The sequence below is a fragment of the Macaca thibetana genome, chromosome 1 (genome assembly GCF_024542745.1).
Source record: "Macaca thibetana thibetana isolate TM-01 chromosome 1, ASM2454274v1, whole genome shotgun sequence".
Taxonomy (NCBI): domain Eukaryota; kingdom Metazoa; phylum Chordata; class Mammalia; order Primates; family Cercopithecidae; genus Macaca; species Macaca thibetana.
In genome coordinates this window covers 170,884,124-170,898,613 of record NC_065578.1, presented here as the reverse complement: position 1 = coordinate 170,898,613, position 14,490 = coordinate 170,884,124, and the positions used below count along the sequence as shown (strand labels likewise).

The following is a 14,490-nucleotide window of genomic DNA, read 5'->3' as shown; positions in this document are numbered from 1 at the left end:
AATATGCAAGTGTAAATATATATACCCTATGTTGATATATATATACACACACACATATATATGAAATACTTATTCTGTTTCCTATCAGTTATTATTAGTTGTTTCCTATTCAAATTACTAAAGGGAGTTTGCTTGTCATATATTATACCAATTGCAATCTTCAAGGTATTTCTCTAAAGTTCATCAGTTATGTGTTAAATATAGTGATACTATTAGTATGTTTATTCATTAAACTGATTTTTTGAGTATCTGTTCCCACAGTGAAGTTACAGAGTAAAAGAAGAGAGAGACTGACATGTAATAAAACTAGTAAAATACACAATAGGTGATATAATAATAAAACTTCATTTAAAGTTCATTATTAGTACGATAGGAAAGAGTAATTTTATCTACCTGGAGAGTTAAAGTTAGATTTGCAATGTGGTTCACACATGAAAAATGAGTCATATTTTATTAAAAGAACGAATGAAGAAATACTATTTCAGCACTGAGAGCACCAATGTATAAAGTTCCCTAGCATTTTCCAGAAATTGCAGGCATTTTGATATTGCTAATGCGAGTAGAGGAGTTGGGGATGAGGTTGGATAGGTAGGCAGCAGTAGAAATAAAGAAATGATGGGAAGTATTCTAGCTGTATTGGGTAGGCAGACTTGACAAGACTCAGTGACATATTTGCAACAGATGGAAAATATGATTTGCACAAATGGAAAATTAAATCAAGAATGAGATTTTATGTCTTCTCCTTTAAAGTGTTACCTTCTCTCCAGTTCCCAAATTAATAGGGTGTTAGTATGATGTAACAGAAAAACTAAAGTTTGGAGCTATCTAGACCTGGGTTCAAATCCTGATCCCTCACTTCATAGTTTTGTCATAAGCTATTTATCTCTCTGCTCAGTTTCCTCATCTGAAAAAGCATAATAATATATTTACATCGAAAAATGAGAATGATACATAAGACATAAGATAGTGTATCTAGGGTTTACATCATGCAGAACAGTTTTTAAGGAATGTTAATTCCTTTCTTTCTTAAACAAGTCATGATAAGTGCTATTGAAACTAACTATTGAAACAAACCTTAGCATATTTCTAAGAACATACGTAGATAAGCAATGTCAAGACTTGAGAGAAGTGTAAATGTGAACATATATTATAAAAATGGGTTTGCAAATTGGCAGGTTCAAATAAAAAGAGTTGCTCATCGAATAAATTGTACCCAAATGGCTTCAGGAGAAAATACAGCAGAAAAACAAAATCATGACCCAAGTATTTGACTAAGTGACTTGAAAATAAGAAAATTATTAGAGAAACAATATATATTTTTAAACTATCTCTACTTTGTACATACTAATAATGTGTGAGTGGCAAAGAAAAAAATTCTTAAACTTGTACTTATTTTTGCTTCAGCTTGGATCACTAATTTCAGATTATTATTGAATTTTCAAGAAAATATTATTTAACTTTGAGAAAATAATCTTTAAAAATTAATATTTTCATATCCAGCTAAGAAATTAACATCTTTTAAATATATATTATATTTATGTCATCATTCCTCTATATTGTAAGGAAAGTCATACAGGATGAAAAATATGTCATTAAGGGGAAATTTTTAATGTTGATTGTCATTCTATGAAATTAGAAAATAGTATCAAATCATATCATGGTGTAATGTTTAAAAATTATATAAATTCAATTTCACACTATCAACAATCCAGAAAAAAACACATTGGTAGTTTTTTAAGTCAAAAAAACAGGACAAAATGTTTATTTCTTAAATGTATCTCCCAAATGTGAGGACACTGTATCTCATAAAACAAAGAAGAAATTATAGTCATAAAGGAGAGCACATCTTCACGGGTCTGTGCAAGACACTTCTTAATATTTGTGTTTGGCTTCTTACTTTTATTTTTGATGCAGCACAATGTTGCTTATTGAGTCACATTATCTTTCACATCAATAAATGTTGTTTATTCTGAGCCTAGTCACATCCTTACAAGATAAAATCCCTCCATGGAAGGGAAGCTCAGTTTAGGGAGGAAAACAGATAACAAACACATAAGTATGACACAATGTATTGCTGTGCTAGGCAGCTCTTGATAAGGAGATGTAAGAAAATAAAATAAGTAGAAACCTTAGCTTGATTCTAAAGAACCTTTCAATATAGTTGGGTTAAAAAATAAAAGTGTATAGAACTAGAGAAAATGGCAAAGCAACAAATGATTAACTGCAAAACAAAGATGAAATTATTTTTATGCTACCTGGAAGGATATGATGATTAAATACCAGTGAGACAGCAGCATATTGAGATAAGGCCTTCATTATAAATAAGGATAGTTTTAAACTGAGTCTTAAGGGAAGAAACAGATATATGAGTTGTTGGCAGAGAAAAGCCCAGGAAAATAGGCATCTAGAAGTATTTTATCCTATTACTGTGATGCCAATTTGTATTCTGCATTTTATATTCGTATTTTTTCTTTGTATTTTTAAATGCCACTTCCTCTATATGTTGATGTTATTTTGAGTAGCGTATTTCTGCTCTACTAGTGACTGTTAGCCAACAGTGCTCCCCCAACTACAGAATCATCTCTGTATATAATGTGCTTGCTTATTTGTTAATTTTCTAGGGTTTTGTTCATAAATCAATACTTGAATACCTAGTATCTGCTAAGCATTATGCTGGTGCTACTAAGAAAAAGACAGCCATGGTCCCTGAGTAGATCCTTCCCCATATTCTGGTAGGAAGACACTAGATAAAAAATAATAATTACAATAAACTTCCATGAGTGTCCTAACAAGGAAATATAAGGTGAGATGGTAGTTTGCAACAGGAAAATCCAAGTCTAGAAGATCAGGGAATATATTTCGAAGAAGTAACTGGAAAGCTTTGACCAGAAATTTGACTGTACAGGGAAACAAGACAAGATGGAAAGAGAGAAGGATAGGCGAGGAAGAGGAAGAAGAGCCAAGCAAAGGAGACAAGCAAAGGACTAGCCAGTGCCTAGAAGACTGGTTCAGCAGTGAAAGAAGCCTAGTATTGTGTGTGTTCAAGTATAAATTGAGGCAACTGCACCTTCTGGATCCCAATGATTTCCACATTTCTATTCATTCCTTCTAGTAGAGATCTCCTTCAAAAGAAGAAAGAGAGACACAGAAAGAGGGAGGGAAAGAGAAAGAGAAAAGGAGATCTAAAGAAACCATAATATCTGTATAGAGATTTTACATAGATTATCTCATTTGTTCATCATGTTCACTTTCTTAGGGGAGTATTACATTCATTCACATTTTAAGGTGAAAAACTGAGGCTTAGAGATAAAATGATGAGCCCTGCAGTCATTAAGATCCATGGAGAGGGTGGTCTTCAGCCCACACTTTTAAGTTTCAAATTTCTTCCCCCAGATCTACCACTCATTTTAAGTGTTTATGGCATAGCCTGGGATACTTGAAGGTTTATGCCAAAGGCAGAAGCATAAAATTATCTAGTCACATACAATATATCTTCCTATCAAAAGTTTTGTTTCTCTTCTGGTATTCTAATTTGTGTAACTTCTTAGATTATGAAGCCTAGATTCAAATATGACATTAGAAGGAAAAAAGTGTCCGAAGTATTTCTTCTAATAATCTGCAGAATCATTCTGTGCTTCAAAAAATAATTTCTGCATTTCAACTCAAAAACAAAAGGCTCAGGTGTTCTTTAAACTTTTATGTCTCTGTGCCACTTAAATTGACCTTAGTTTAGCATGTTGGAATTGGTGAAGGGAACAGGTCAATCTGATTCCCTTTCAGCTGCTCCAGCATAGCTGCGGCTTTTGTATATCTATTTTTAGCCATCTGTACACGTTATGATTTCATATGTGTCATCTCCTTTATCACCACAGAAATCAGAGAAGCATCTGGTTTCTATTCAGTTCTATCTTTGTTTTGACTACTTGTCTAATTAATCAAGATGGTTTTGAATTGTATTTCTCTCATTTCTCTTTCCCAATTTAAGGTGTTAATCTTACCTGCCACCTTGTATCATCTATTTCTGCCTCCAAAGCCAATGACAACAAAAGGATACAGTCTTGTGCAGGGATGAATTCCTTCTAGATGTTACAAACTTTGTTATATTCAACTTTAATAGCCACCTTTGAGAATACATTTTAGGATATTCATTTGCTTTTAATGATGCCAAAATGAAGTAATACTTGAGGTGTTAGTGGTGATTAAAGGAATTATGTAACCAAAAACATGATTATAGATGGCCTTAATTTGAATAGTAATTTTTAAGCTCTGTTGTGAATGAGGTCTAAGATGCTGTCGGCTCCATTTTTGTAAGGCGTTTTACTTATGCATGCACACACCCTTTGCATAATGACAGTCTCCTGCTACACTATACATTCTAAATGAGGAAAGGCTATCTAATTTGAATGTGAGAGCACAGTTGAAAACTTTTCATTCAAATTATGTAAAAATACATAAAGCACAGATTAGGGTCACAAGAGAGCCAACAGGTACAATTTAAAATGTATTCTTTCCACTAAAGTCATTTGTTGAAAGCCAAAAGAATTTAAGTCTGCTGGTATAGAGAAAATAAATTTGGTTTGCATCACTTTCAGTTAACAAAAATCACATGTGTATTAAAACATCCTGGGTCTTCATAATAAAATTGTTTTTACACAACTACCTGAAACATCATTCATAAAGCAGTCATTCATTTTAATGCAGTGGATTGTTGTCAATGTCAGCTGTGTCAAGACCTTTTCAAAACTGACAGGATTTAAAAGCCTCTAAATGGTTGTGATGACATCTCAGCTGTCATTTTCTAAGAACCACAATCCTGTGTCTTGTTTTCTAAGATTGGCAGTGTAGTGGTTTCAGAAATCTAAGATAATTTATGACCTTTTGAAAAACAAGCAAATAAAATATTATGTTTCACAGACATAATATTGAAAGTCATTGAAACCAAAGGGTATCCATACAAAAAAAAATAAAATTAGCTATTTATAGCAGTAAATAAAATACACGAGGCACTGTTTATTTCATTAATTGATATAATGTTCAGCCCATGCTCTGTAGTTCCTAGTTTGACATGCTCACCAAAGTCTAAGCTTCTCTGGACCTTCCAAGCGGCTCACGAGTACCTTCAACATGCAACTGCCAAGTATGAGTTTCTAGGGGGTCACCTCCTGATGGAGTCCCACCTTTAGTACGCTTCCAACTCAGTATTTCCTCTATCTTACTTTTAGAGATAGAAATGCATCCAAGTATCTTCTGGTAGAATACAACCAAAAATCACATTTGAGAGGAGTGCCGAGTTGGGTTGGGAGTGCAATTCACGGACATGTCCCAAGGAGTGATTCTATTAAAGGAAGAAGGAAGAAATACATGTGTGTGTGTGTGTATGTGTGTGTATTTATATATATGTGTGTGTGTGTGTATATATATATATATATATTTATTCCAGTTTACCATTCCATGTGCAAGTCTCCTCTTTAATATTTCAGTTACATATAGAAACACAGTTATATATAACTCTCTCTCTATATATAACTCTCTCTTTGTCTCTCTCTCTATATATAAAAAATACACACATAGTAAGTTACATATATTATTTAGTAAGATATGTATATCTATCTTACTAAAATGTCAAGGGAGTTGAAAAGAAAAGATAAGGCACTCTTGATAGCATAGTTCCATACATCACCAGAATTGACTTCTAGGGGCATTTAACAAAATATAGGATTCCCTCTTAAAGGAAATATCTTAAATTGGCTTCTAGGACTGAATTTCTTTCTCCCCTACTGACTACTCTTTCACCATTTCTTTTCCTGTTTCTACTCATAATCCAACATGTATTATAATAAGAGACACTCCTCATCTATTTTCTTCTTATACTCACTCTCCCGATGATCTCTTCCAGTTCTATGGCTTTAAAAGGGAATCTCAAACTTAACAAATTTAAATATGAGTCCTGATTTCATGCTCGAAGCTTTCTCCAACCCAAGTTCTCTCTATCTCTGTTAATAACAACTCTGTTCTTCCACTGTTCTGGCTAAATAATTTGTAGTCATCCCTCGGTTCTTCTCTTTCTCATATACCCTATATTCAATCCATCAGCATTTTCTATCATCTCTTTCTTTAGATTATTTCTAATATCCAGTTATTCTTAAAAAGATGTTCTGCCTTGCGCTAGCTCATAACTATTCAATCACAAGTCCCATTCATTCTACTTTCTGAATAGCTTTGAAATCTATGCACTTCCCTTTATTCTCTGTGACATTTACCAATCCTAATTCACTATCAATTGTCCGCCTGATCTTCTGGCGTGGTATCCTAATTTTTCTTTCCTTCACCCACAGCCAGCTATTACACCACATGGGAGCCAGCGGTGCTTTTTCAAAAATGTGGTTACATTAGTCCCTTACATAAAATTTTCCTCATTGGCCTCAGAATAAGTAAAGAAGTCCTTACAAGACCTACAATGTCCTACATGATTTGGCACCTTTATGCCTTTTGTGATTTACCTTTCTTCTCAAAACCCACAGGGCTTCTTCCAGTTTACCATTCCACGTGCAAGTTTCCTCTTTAATATTTCACTATCATAATACTACTTGAAAAATCAGCTTAAAATTTCATTTCCTTCAGAAAGCTCTTCCTTAGAGCTTTTTTTCAAGCAATTTTTTCTTTTGGGTTACTGTTTCAAAATCTGTCTTCTTGATTGACTTTTTACTTTAATCATCTTTTATCTTCAAATCCTAGCACAGTTTCTAAGCACCTACTCCATAAATGCTCCAAGTAAATAAATTGAAAAAATTACTAAAAATAAAATAGATAGCTTTCCAAAATATGTTACGACTTTCCCCCCAACACCACCAAAAAAGGATAATATTATCCATCTTATATGGGTGTGTGATATTTAGCATAAAGTAGCCATATGAAAACTTAGCACATCAGTACTAATGTTTAATTAAAACAACATTATTTACAGTTAAAATAATCATCTTGAAGTACTCTTATTATTATTTTAGAGCTGATGGTATTGTTCAAAATACTTTGCCATGGGAGAAGACAGAGTCACTAAGGAAAAAGTCTAGAAAGAAAAGACTTGAGGCAGAACTTGGGGAATATATATATGATCTGCTTATATTTTTAAAAGACCTGTGGCGAATAAAAAATTAGTAAAATAAATAGAGAAAAGATAGAAAATAGAAGACATCTTAATTCCACATCATGAACTATTGAATTCATCTGTAGTAACAAATCTTTCTCTGATAATCACATTGAATACTTAACATTATCAGAAGCTTTTGTATTCAAATCTGTTTAAAAAATCAATTCTGGAATTTTTTTTCTTTTTTTTTGACAGAGTCTCGCTCTGTCACCTAGGCTGGAGTGCAGTGGCACGATCTCGGCTGACTGCAACCTCCAATTCCTGGGTTCAAGTGATTCTCCTGCCTCAGTCTCCCAAGTAACTGAGATTACAGACACCCGCTACCACGCCTGGCTAATTTTTGTATTTTTAGTATAGATGGGGTTCTACAATGTCGGACCTGGTTGGTCTTTAACTCCTGGCCTCAGGTAATCCGCCTGCCTCAGCCTCCCAAAGTGCCAGGATTACAGGTGTAAACCACCATGCCTGGCCAATTTTCTGGAGATTTTAAAACCAACACTGAATATAATAAAAAAGAAATTATAGTGACTTTCTGTGAACAAGGAAGGCTTCTCAGAGGATATTCAACTTAAGGTAAATGATAAAAGTAGAAGACAATCTGTACAGGATATAATTCTGGAGGCAAAAGCAATTTTAGATGGTGAAACAGTGTAAACAAAAGTTTTAGGTAAAATATTCACTTTGGGAACAGAAAGTAGTCCAATTTATGTATATCAATAGGAAAAAGTAGAAGTTGATTTCAGAACAACATATTCAAGTCAGGGTGTGAAGAATCTCAAATGCCACAGTGAGATGTTTAAGTTTTCTGTTATAGAAAATAATGGATTTTCAACTGAACTTTTATATGATAAAAGTTATATTCTGTTAAAACCGATTTAGTAATATTATCTATTGTGTTCAGAAGGGAAAGATACTGTAAAAAGAGGTATCAGATAAATTATAAATTCCATAACTTAGGGAAAATGTTGGTTATAAAGCCCTAAGCTGGAGGAATAAGAGTGAGAATTAAAAAGACCATTGTGAAATTAGAAAATAAAAGAAAGAATTTATATGCATATGTGCATGTACACACAAACACACAAGATAAGTGATCATAGAAAAGAGAGGTGTCAGAGACAATTTCTACGTTAGCTTGAACAACTTTAAGAAATATAATTACATTTACACAAACATGTGGGTGTGATGTTTTGTCACTGACATTAAGCTGAACTGCCAAGACACAGCTTTATAAGACTACTGATTATCTCCTGAGAACAGCACACCTTCTCATTACTTAGCTACCAATTGCTGATGCTGGCAGTTCCTTGGTAGGAAAATAGGCAAATCAGAAAAATGGCAAGGATAGGTCAGAAGTACAAGGTTAATATATTTCAAAAACAATATTAATTGGCATTATTATGTTGAAATTGAAGAGTTCTCTCTAAAATTTAAACATGATTTTGAACAAATATGGAACCATTTTTTCACTTGCTTATACATGTATTTATTGAGTCCTTATAGTGTGCGAGGCATAAGAAAGGATGTTCAAAATGTAAATATCATCTAAGCAATGCAAAATCCCTTGACAGATCAGAAAGAAAAAAAAATCCACACGTAAACTTCAATGTTAGGTGTTAAATTTAGCCTTAAAGACAAAAAGACTTGTGAAAGACTTAGGATAAAAGGCATGACTTTCAGTTAGATTGAGATATTATGAGAAAGGTTTAAAAGTAAGAATATACAAGAAATGTAAGTGGAATTGTCTAGCTTGATGGGAATACAGGGTACACATAGAAGAGAAGAAATATGTAAGTAGGTATCACATTGTAAAGGCCATGAATGCCAAAATCATGGCTTTGGACTTTTTAAATAGGGAATGAGGAATTATTATAGGTGTTCAGTTACAACAACAACAACAGTAATAATAATAAGTTAGCACTGTTTGGCAGGCACACCTTGGCCATCTGTCAGTAAAAAAACTCCCTTGATGAGTGTCTAAACAGGTTAGGTTCCTCTGCTTAACCACTAGGGGAGATACAAAGTTAAATAAATCACAGATGATGCTGTTAAAGACTTAACAATATAGTTAATTGAGGAAACAGGCTACATATATTCTCATATTCCCACACCAGGTAAGTTTATGAAACAGACTATAGTAGATGTTTAAAAACTGCTACAAGATCTTGATAATAGCCACTATTGATTCCCACTATGGGACACTATATATGTTCATTATATAAGTTATCATTCCACTTCCTGGCACAAAACCTTTCAGTATCTTTCTATTGCTTCTAGTAGGAAAATAAGAAGTCCTGAACATAGCACACAAGCTCTACAAGACCTGGCCTGGATCTCCTCTTACAACTTTATAACAAAAATTCCTTGCTTACACCCTGCACTCCAGCTATTCAGGTGTAGTGGCTCATTAGAACCTAACAATTTTTTTCTTGCATTAGGGACTCTGTGTTTATTTGTTTATTTTTTCTACCCTAAGTGTTTTTCCCCAGATTCTTAGAGCACCATCTTCTTCTTATCTTTCAACTTTAAATCTAAAACAACACCATTTATTTAGTTGTTGGTTTTGTTTCCCCAAATACAGCAGCATCTTGTACATAACAGACTCTCATAATTTTTGTGAAATAATAAATATATGGATCATCCTGCTTTAATTCTTATATCACTGGGTCAAAAACTATCAATAGCTTAAAACTGAAGAAGCAGAAACTTGGAAATATTAAGGTAACTCACCCAAGGTCACCAAAGCCGTAAGTGTTAGAGGACAGACTTGAAAAGGATCCCCAAGTGTTTCCACTGCCCTGCAGCATCTTCCTGTATGAGAAACGGGCAACTGATTCCAGGTTTTCAGGCCTTTAAGATTACTTTGGTACTTGTTCTGGAACTTTGATGAGGGACTCAAGAAGGTAATCAAAGGAAGAAAAGTGGAGGTATATTCTGGGATCACTGAGTAGCTGAAGTCCCAAAGGAAAGGAAAGATCTATGAGCAAATAGTGGCCTTTTGATGATTCTTTTCAAATTACTTATTTTCTTTATTATTTTCTTCCTAGAATAATAATATTAAAATAGTTTGATATTCCTATGTCATTTAACCCTTAAAACATTTTAAGATAGGTGCTATTACTATTCTCTTTTACACTATGGAAATTGAAGATGTAAGAAAATTATAGAAACTACTTCACTCATACAAACAGCAAGTAAGCAGCTGAGGAGTAATTTGATTGCAGGTGTCTATGTCTATTGTTTAACCTCAATTTAATGCACCATAAATTGTCATTTATAGTTCCAGAATCCAAAATTCTAACATTTTTACCATCTCCTGCATTTTGCCAAGGGACATTTAAATTCCATTTAACAAATATTTATTGATTGACTATTATGTGGTAGGTATTCTGCTAAGTGCTAGAAAACAGAATGATGAATAAGACAGATACAGAATCCGCCTATGGTGAGCTTTTAATTTTAAGATTAAAATCTCTTCTGAGGCTGGCTACGGTGGCTCATATGTATAGTCCCAGCACTTTGGGAGGCCGAGGCAGGCAGGTCATCTGAGGTCAGGAGTTCAAGACAAGCCTGGCCAACATGATGAAACCCCATCTCTACTAATAAGACAAAAATTAGCCAGGGGTGGTGGAGCACACCTGTAATCTCAGCTACTAGGGAGGCTGCGGCAGGAGAATCACATGAATTCAGAAGGTAAAGGTTGCAGTGAGCCAAGATTGTGCCATCGTACTCCAGCCCGGGTGATAAGAGCAAAAGAAAAAAAAGAAAAAAAAAAAAACAAAACCTTTTTGAACTTCATGACTATTTTCAGTTTAAGTTAGATAACTTGGATATAAACTTTTCTGCTTCTCAGAATATATCCTGGAATATGTGGGGATCTTAGTATCTCCACAAAAAGGTTTGGAGAATATATAGAATATAGAATAGAATATAATAGATCTCCATTAGACCTCACTGGAAATGCCTATGTGTGGTAATGGTAAAGAAACAGGTAGATTATATGTAGATATATGTTCCTGGGGAGAGATGGGAATCAGTGAAGAGGGGATGTTATTTGATCCATTTATCAAACAAAAAGAAACACAAATTAGAAAGAAAAGCAGTGCTGTAAGGAACAAAGGAAAATATGGAGAATGGGAATGAGTTGGTATAATCAAACCTAATAAATTCTAGTAATAGTTCTGCCTATGAAAATGACATTTTATGTACTCAGGTCAAAGTATTAGAAAACAAAAGGTAGGTGAAAAAATGTAAAGTCGCAAAATGTCTTACTTGCTTTTTCACTTTGTCTTTTTAAAAAATAAATCTCAAAATAAAGTTTTACCACTGTTTCCTGTCAATGCTACCCTTCTCAAGCAAGGAAAAATAATTAAACTAAGCATGTATTCTGCATTCTAGAAAATGAATACATGACCTTTCTGCTGTTTTGCATCCGATTAGCTTTGTGTTTAGAAAGAATTTCAAATAATATGTATGGATATACTATACATTCTTTGATTAAACTAATCCAATGATATGCAACCTTATTTTCTACAGATTAACATTGACTTCAGCACCAGAGACCTCATCTCAAAGAATATTGCTGAACCAACACTCAAATGCTTTGATGAGGCTCAGAAATTAATCTATTGCCTCATGGCCAAAGATTCTTTCCCTCGATTTCTAAAGTCAGAGATTTATAAAAAACTGGTAAATAGCCAACAGGTTCCAAATCATAAAAAATGGCTCCCTTTTTTGTGAGGAAGGTAAAAGTTAACTAATTAGTCACTGTACTTCAGGGCTACAATATTTTAAATACACAAGCACAATGCATTGTTTTTTGTTTTGTTTAGGATTTAGAAAACATTTTTTACCCATGTTTTATACATCAAGCCTGAATTTCTAACTCATTTGTTTAGAACGTATTTGCTTTACCAGCTACTTAATCTCCTACAGGGGAAGTACAAAGAAAGTTTATGGAGATACAATATAGTCTTAAACCAAAACTGAATACTCTTATTACATTATAATGTAAGAAATTGTACATATCTTCACGTGGTAGGAAAGACTTTTGAGCATCATATACACAATTTTAAATACCATTGCTTTATTCAAAAAAACTCACTTCTGTAAAAAGAGAATTTCTGAACCAAAATACAAGCCTTCAATTAACATATTTAACTGGTTTTTTCCCACAATTTCTTTCCAACTATTTCTAATAATTTGCTGGTTATGGAAACTGCTATGCCTCTCAAATTTTTTTTTAAATCACAGAAATGTATACACATTTATATGTATGTCTTGAATGCACCATAGACTAAAGTTTTTTAAAATATATCACTTGGCTCAATTCAATGGCATCACATATGAAATGTGATGAGTTATGTATGAAAAAGGCCTCAAGGGTGGGGAATACTGATTTTCTTATATTAACAGAAATGTAAAAGAAAGTGGAAGACTAAGGAGCATGGATAAATCCTTATAAGATGAAATATATAGCAAGTCATAAAATTTAAAAATTTGCAACATTATCTACTCAATTGTGGGGAAGTATCTATTCACTCCTTCAGCACTGATACTTGTTTATAAAACCCAAACAATTTTTTAAATGTGTTTATTTTAAGATGTTCCTAAATTGTTTAATTCTATATGTAAATATCCTGTGATAAATATGAATAATTTCATTTCAATATGAGAAGCTGTAAGGATTCAACAGATCTCCCATGTTTCCATTTTCTTTGCAGAGATTTATTTATCTGTATTGGTATTTCTACTTTTAGATTGTTTGAACATTAAAAAATGGAGGAAAAATAGCATGGCTTATTTTATGTTTTCACAAACTACTCATTTGATACACAAAATTTTGTCTCCCCTTCATCATGAAAAATAAACATTTAAATGTATGCAAATGGAATATTCCCTGTACATTTGCAAATTCTTTAAAAGAAGACATAAATAGAAATTGGTTGTGAAGCATTCAATGTGCCTTAAGGTGCACTTAGTGGAAAATAGCTACACTTTTTAACATTTATTCTAGAGATTTCAACCTTAATTTACTCTCTATTTAAATGGGAAACTTTAAAATTATTCTCAGAGAAGAAATAGACTTTTGAGGATAAAAGCAATCTTAGAAATTAAAAGCACATTCCCACTTTTAGATGTGAAAAGAAAAAAATCTCAGTTATTTCCTCGGATCACAAGGCTGGTAAGTGACCAAGCTGGTCAGAGCAGTGGTTTTCCCACGTGGGCTCCCTGCTGTGACAGAAGAGTGTAGTCCTCTCTCCAATTTAGAACTGTTCTGAGGTCTGAAATCTAAATTCCAACTAATCCTCAAATACCCAGACATGATCCCTTTCATCAAGTATTTCAATTTTCTCTTTACAGTCAGTTTGCAACTTCTTTCTCGTTACCATAGAGCAAGACTTTATGTTTAATGATTGCCTCTCAAGTTTTCTCTAATGATGTGAAAGAAGACACAAATCAAACTTTCACTACCTAGAAACCGTAGGTGCTTGATAGTACCTAAAAAAATACAGCTGGTGTCAAAACGGTTTGTTGAAAATTGGATGTTAAATGACCTCTAATAGAATCCCAGCCAAAGACCCTCAATAACAACACCTACCTCCTCAACTCACTCCCACCCTAAGTGACAATTCTAGGTATTCTGATTAAATAAAAGAAAAGAAAACAATTGCAGATTTTTGAATACTTATCACTGAGAATTTTTAATAAAATATCAGATGTACATCTTACACACGTGGTCTCTTTCATGCCATATGTTATTTTATTTCATCAGTTACCATTGATGAGTAACTTTATGGATGAAATTTTAAGTAAAAAGGATTAATTTGCAAGAAATGAATAACAACATTAACATTCCTTAAACACGTATTTAAATATTCAATGATTGTTTAATGTCATTTCCTAAAAATGTTTCCATCAACTTTAAGAAATGAGGTGCTAACATTAAAAACTAAGGTAAGCAGTAAAACATTAATATGATTACAAGATATTTAAATTGAAATGACCCTCTAAGATTTTTCCAAGCACAGTGCTTTCCACCTTCTGAAAGTTTCCACAGAATGTGTTTTAATGAAATTTCTGCTTGCCCTCCACTAGTCAGACCTAAAGAAGTAAAATGATATATTTCTAAGATGATCTTACCTTTTTAACAATGAATTATGGAACTATAATCCATGAATTTATCTAAAATCCTTTTGAATTTATTTGTATTTCAAGTATTAATAATTCCACCAATAGTGATTCTCTTAAATATAGTTTCTTACATTTGCCTAGAAAAGATCTATTTCTGCCTCAAGATATAATCAACAAATTTTTTTCTAATGCTATATTGTAAAAATCTAAAA

The 14,490-nt window shown here is 33.1% G+C and overlaps 1 protein-coding gene across 1 annotated transcript in view; it reads left to right on the top strand.

The window, feature by feature from the left end:
* The window catches only part of RGS21 (regulator of G protein signaling 21), a 49,863-nt gene extending 36,831 nt beyond the window's left edge, over window positions 1-13,032 (top strand). The window contains exon 5 of the mRNA XM_050783131.1: window positions 11,681-13,032. Within this exon, the coding sequence (XP_050639088.1) occupies window positions 11,681-11,884 (204 nt within the window). The 3' untranslated portion in view covers window positions 11,885-13,032. The remainder of the gene's footprint in view (window positions 1-11,680) is intronic.
* The last annotated feature ends 1,458 nt before the right edge of the window (window positions 13,033-14,490 follow it).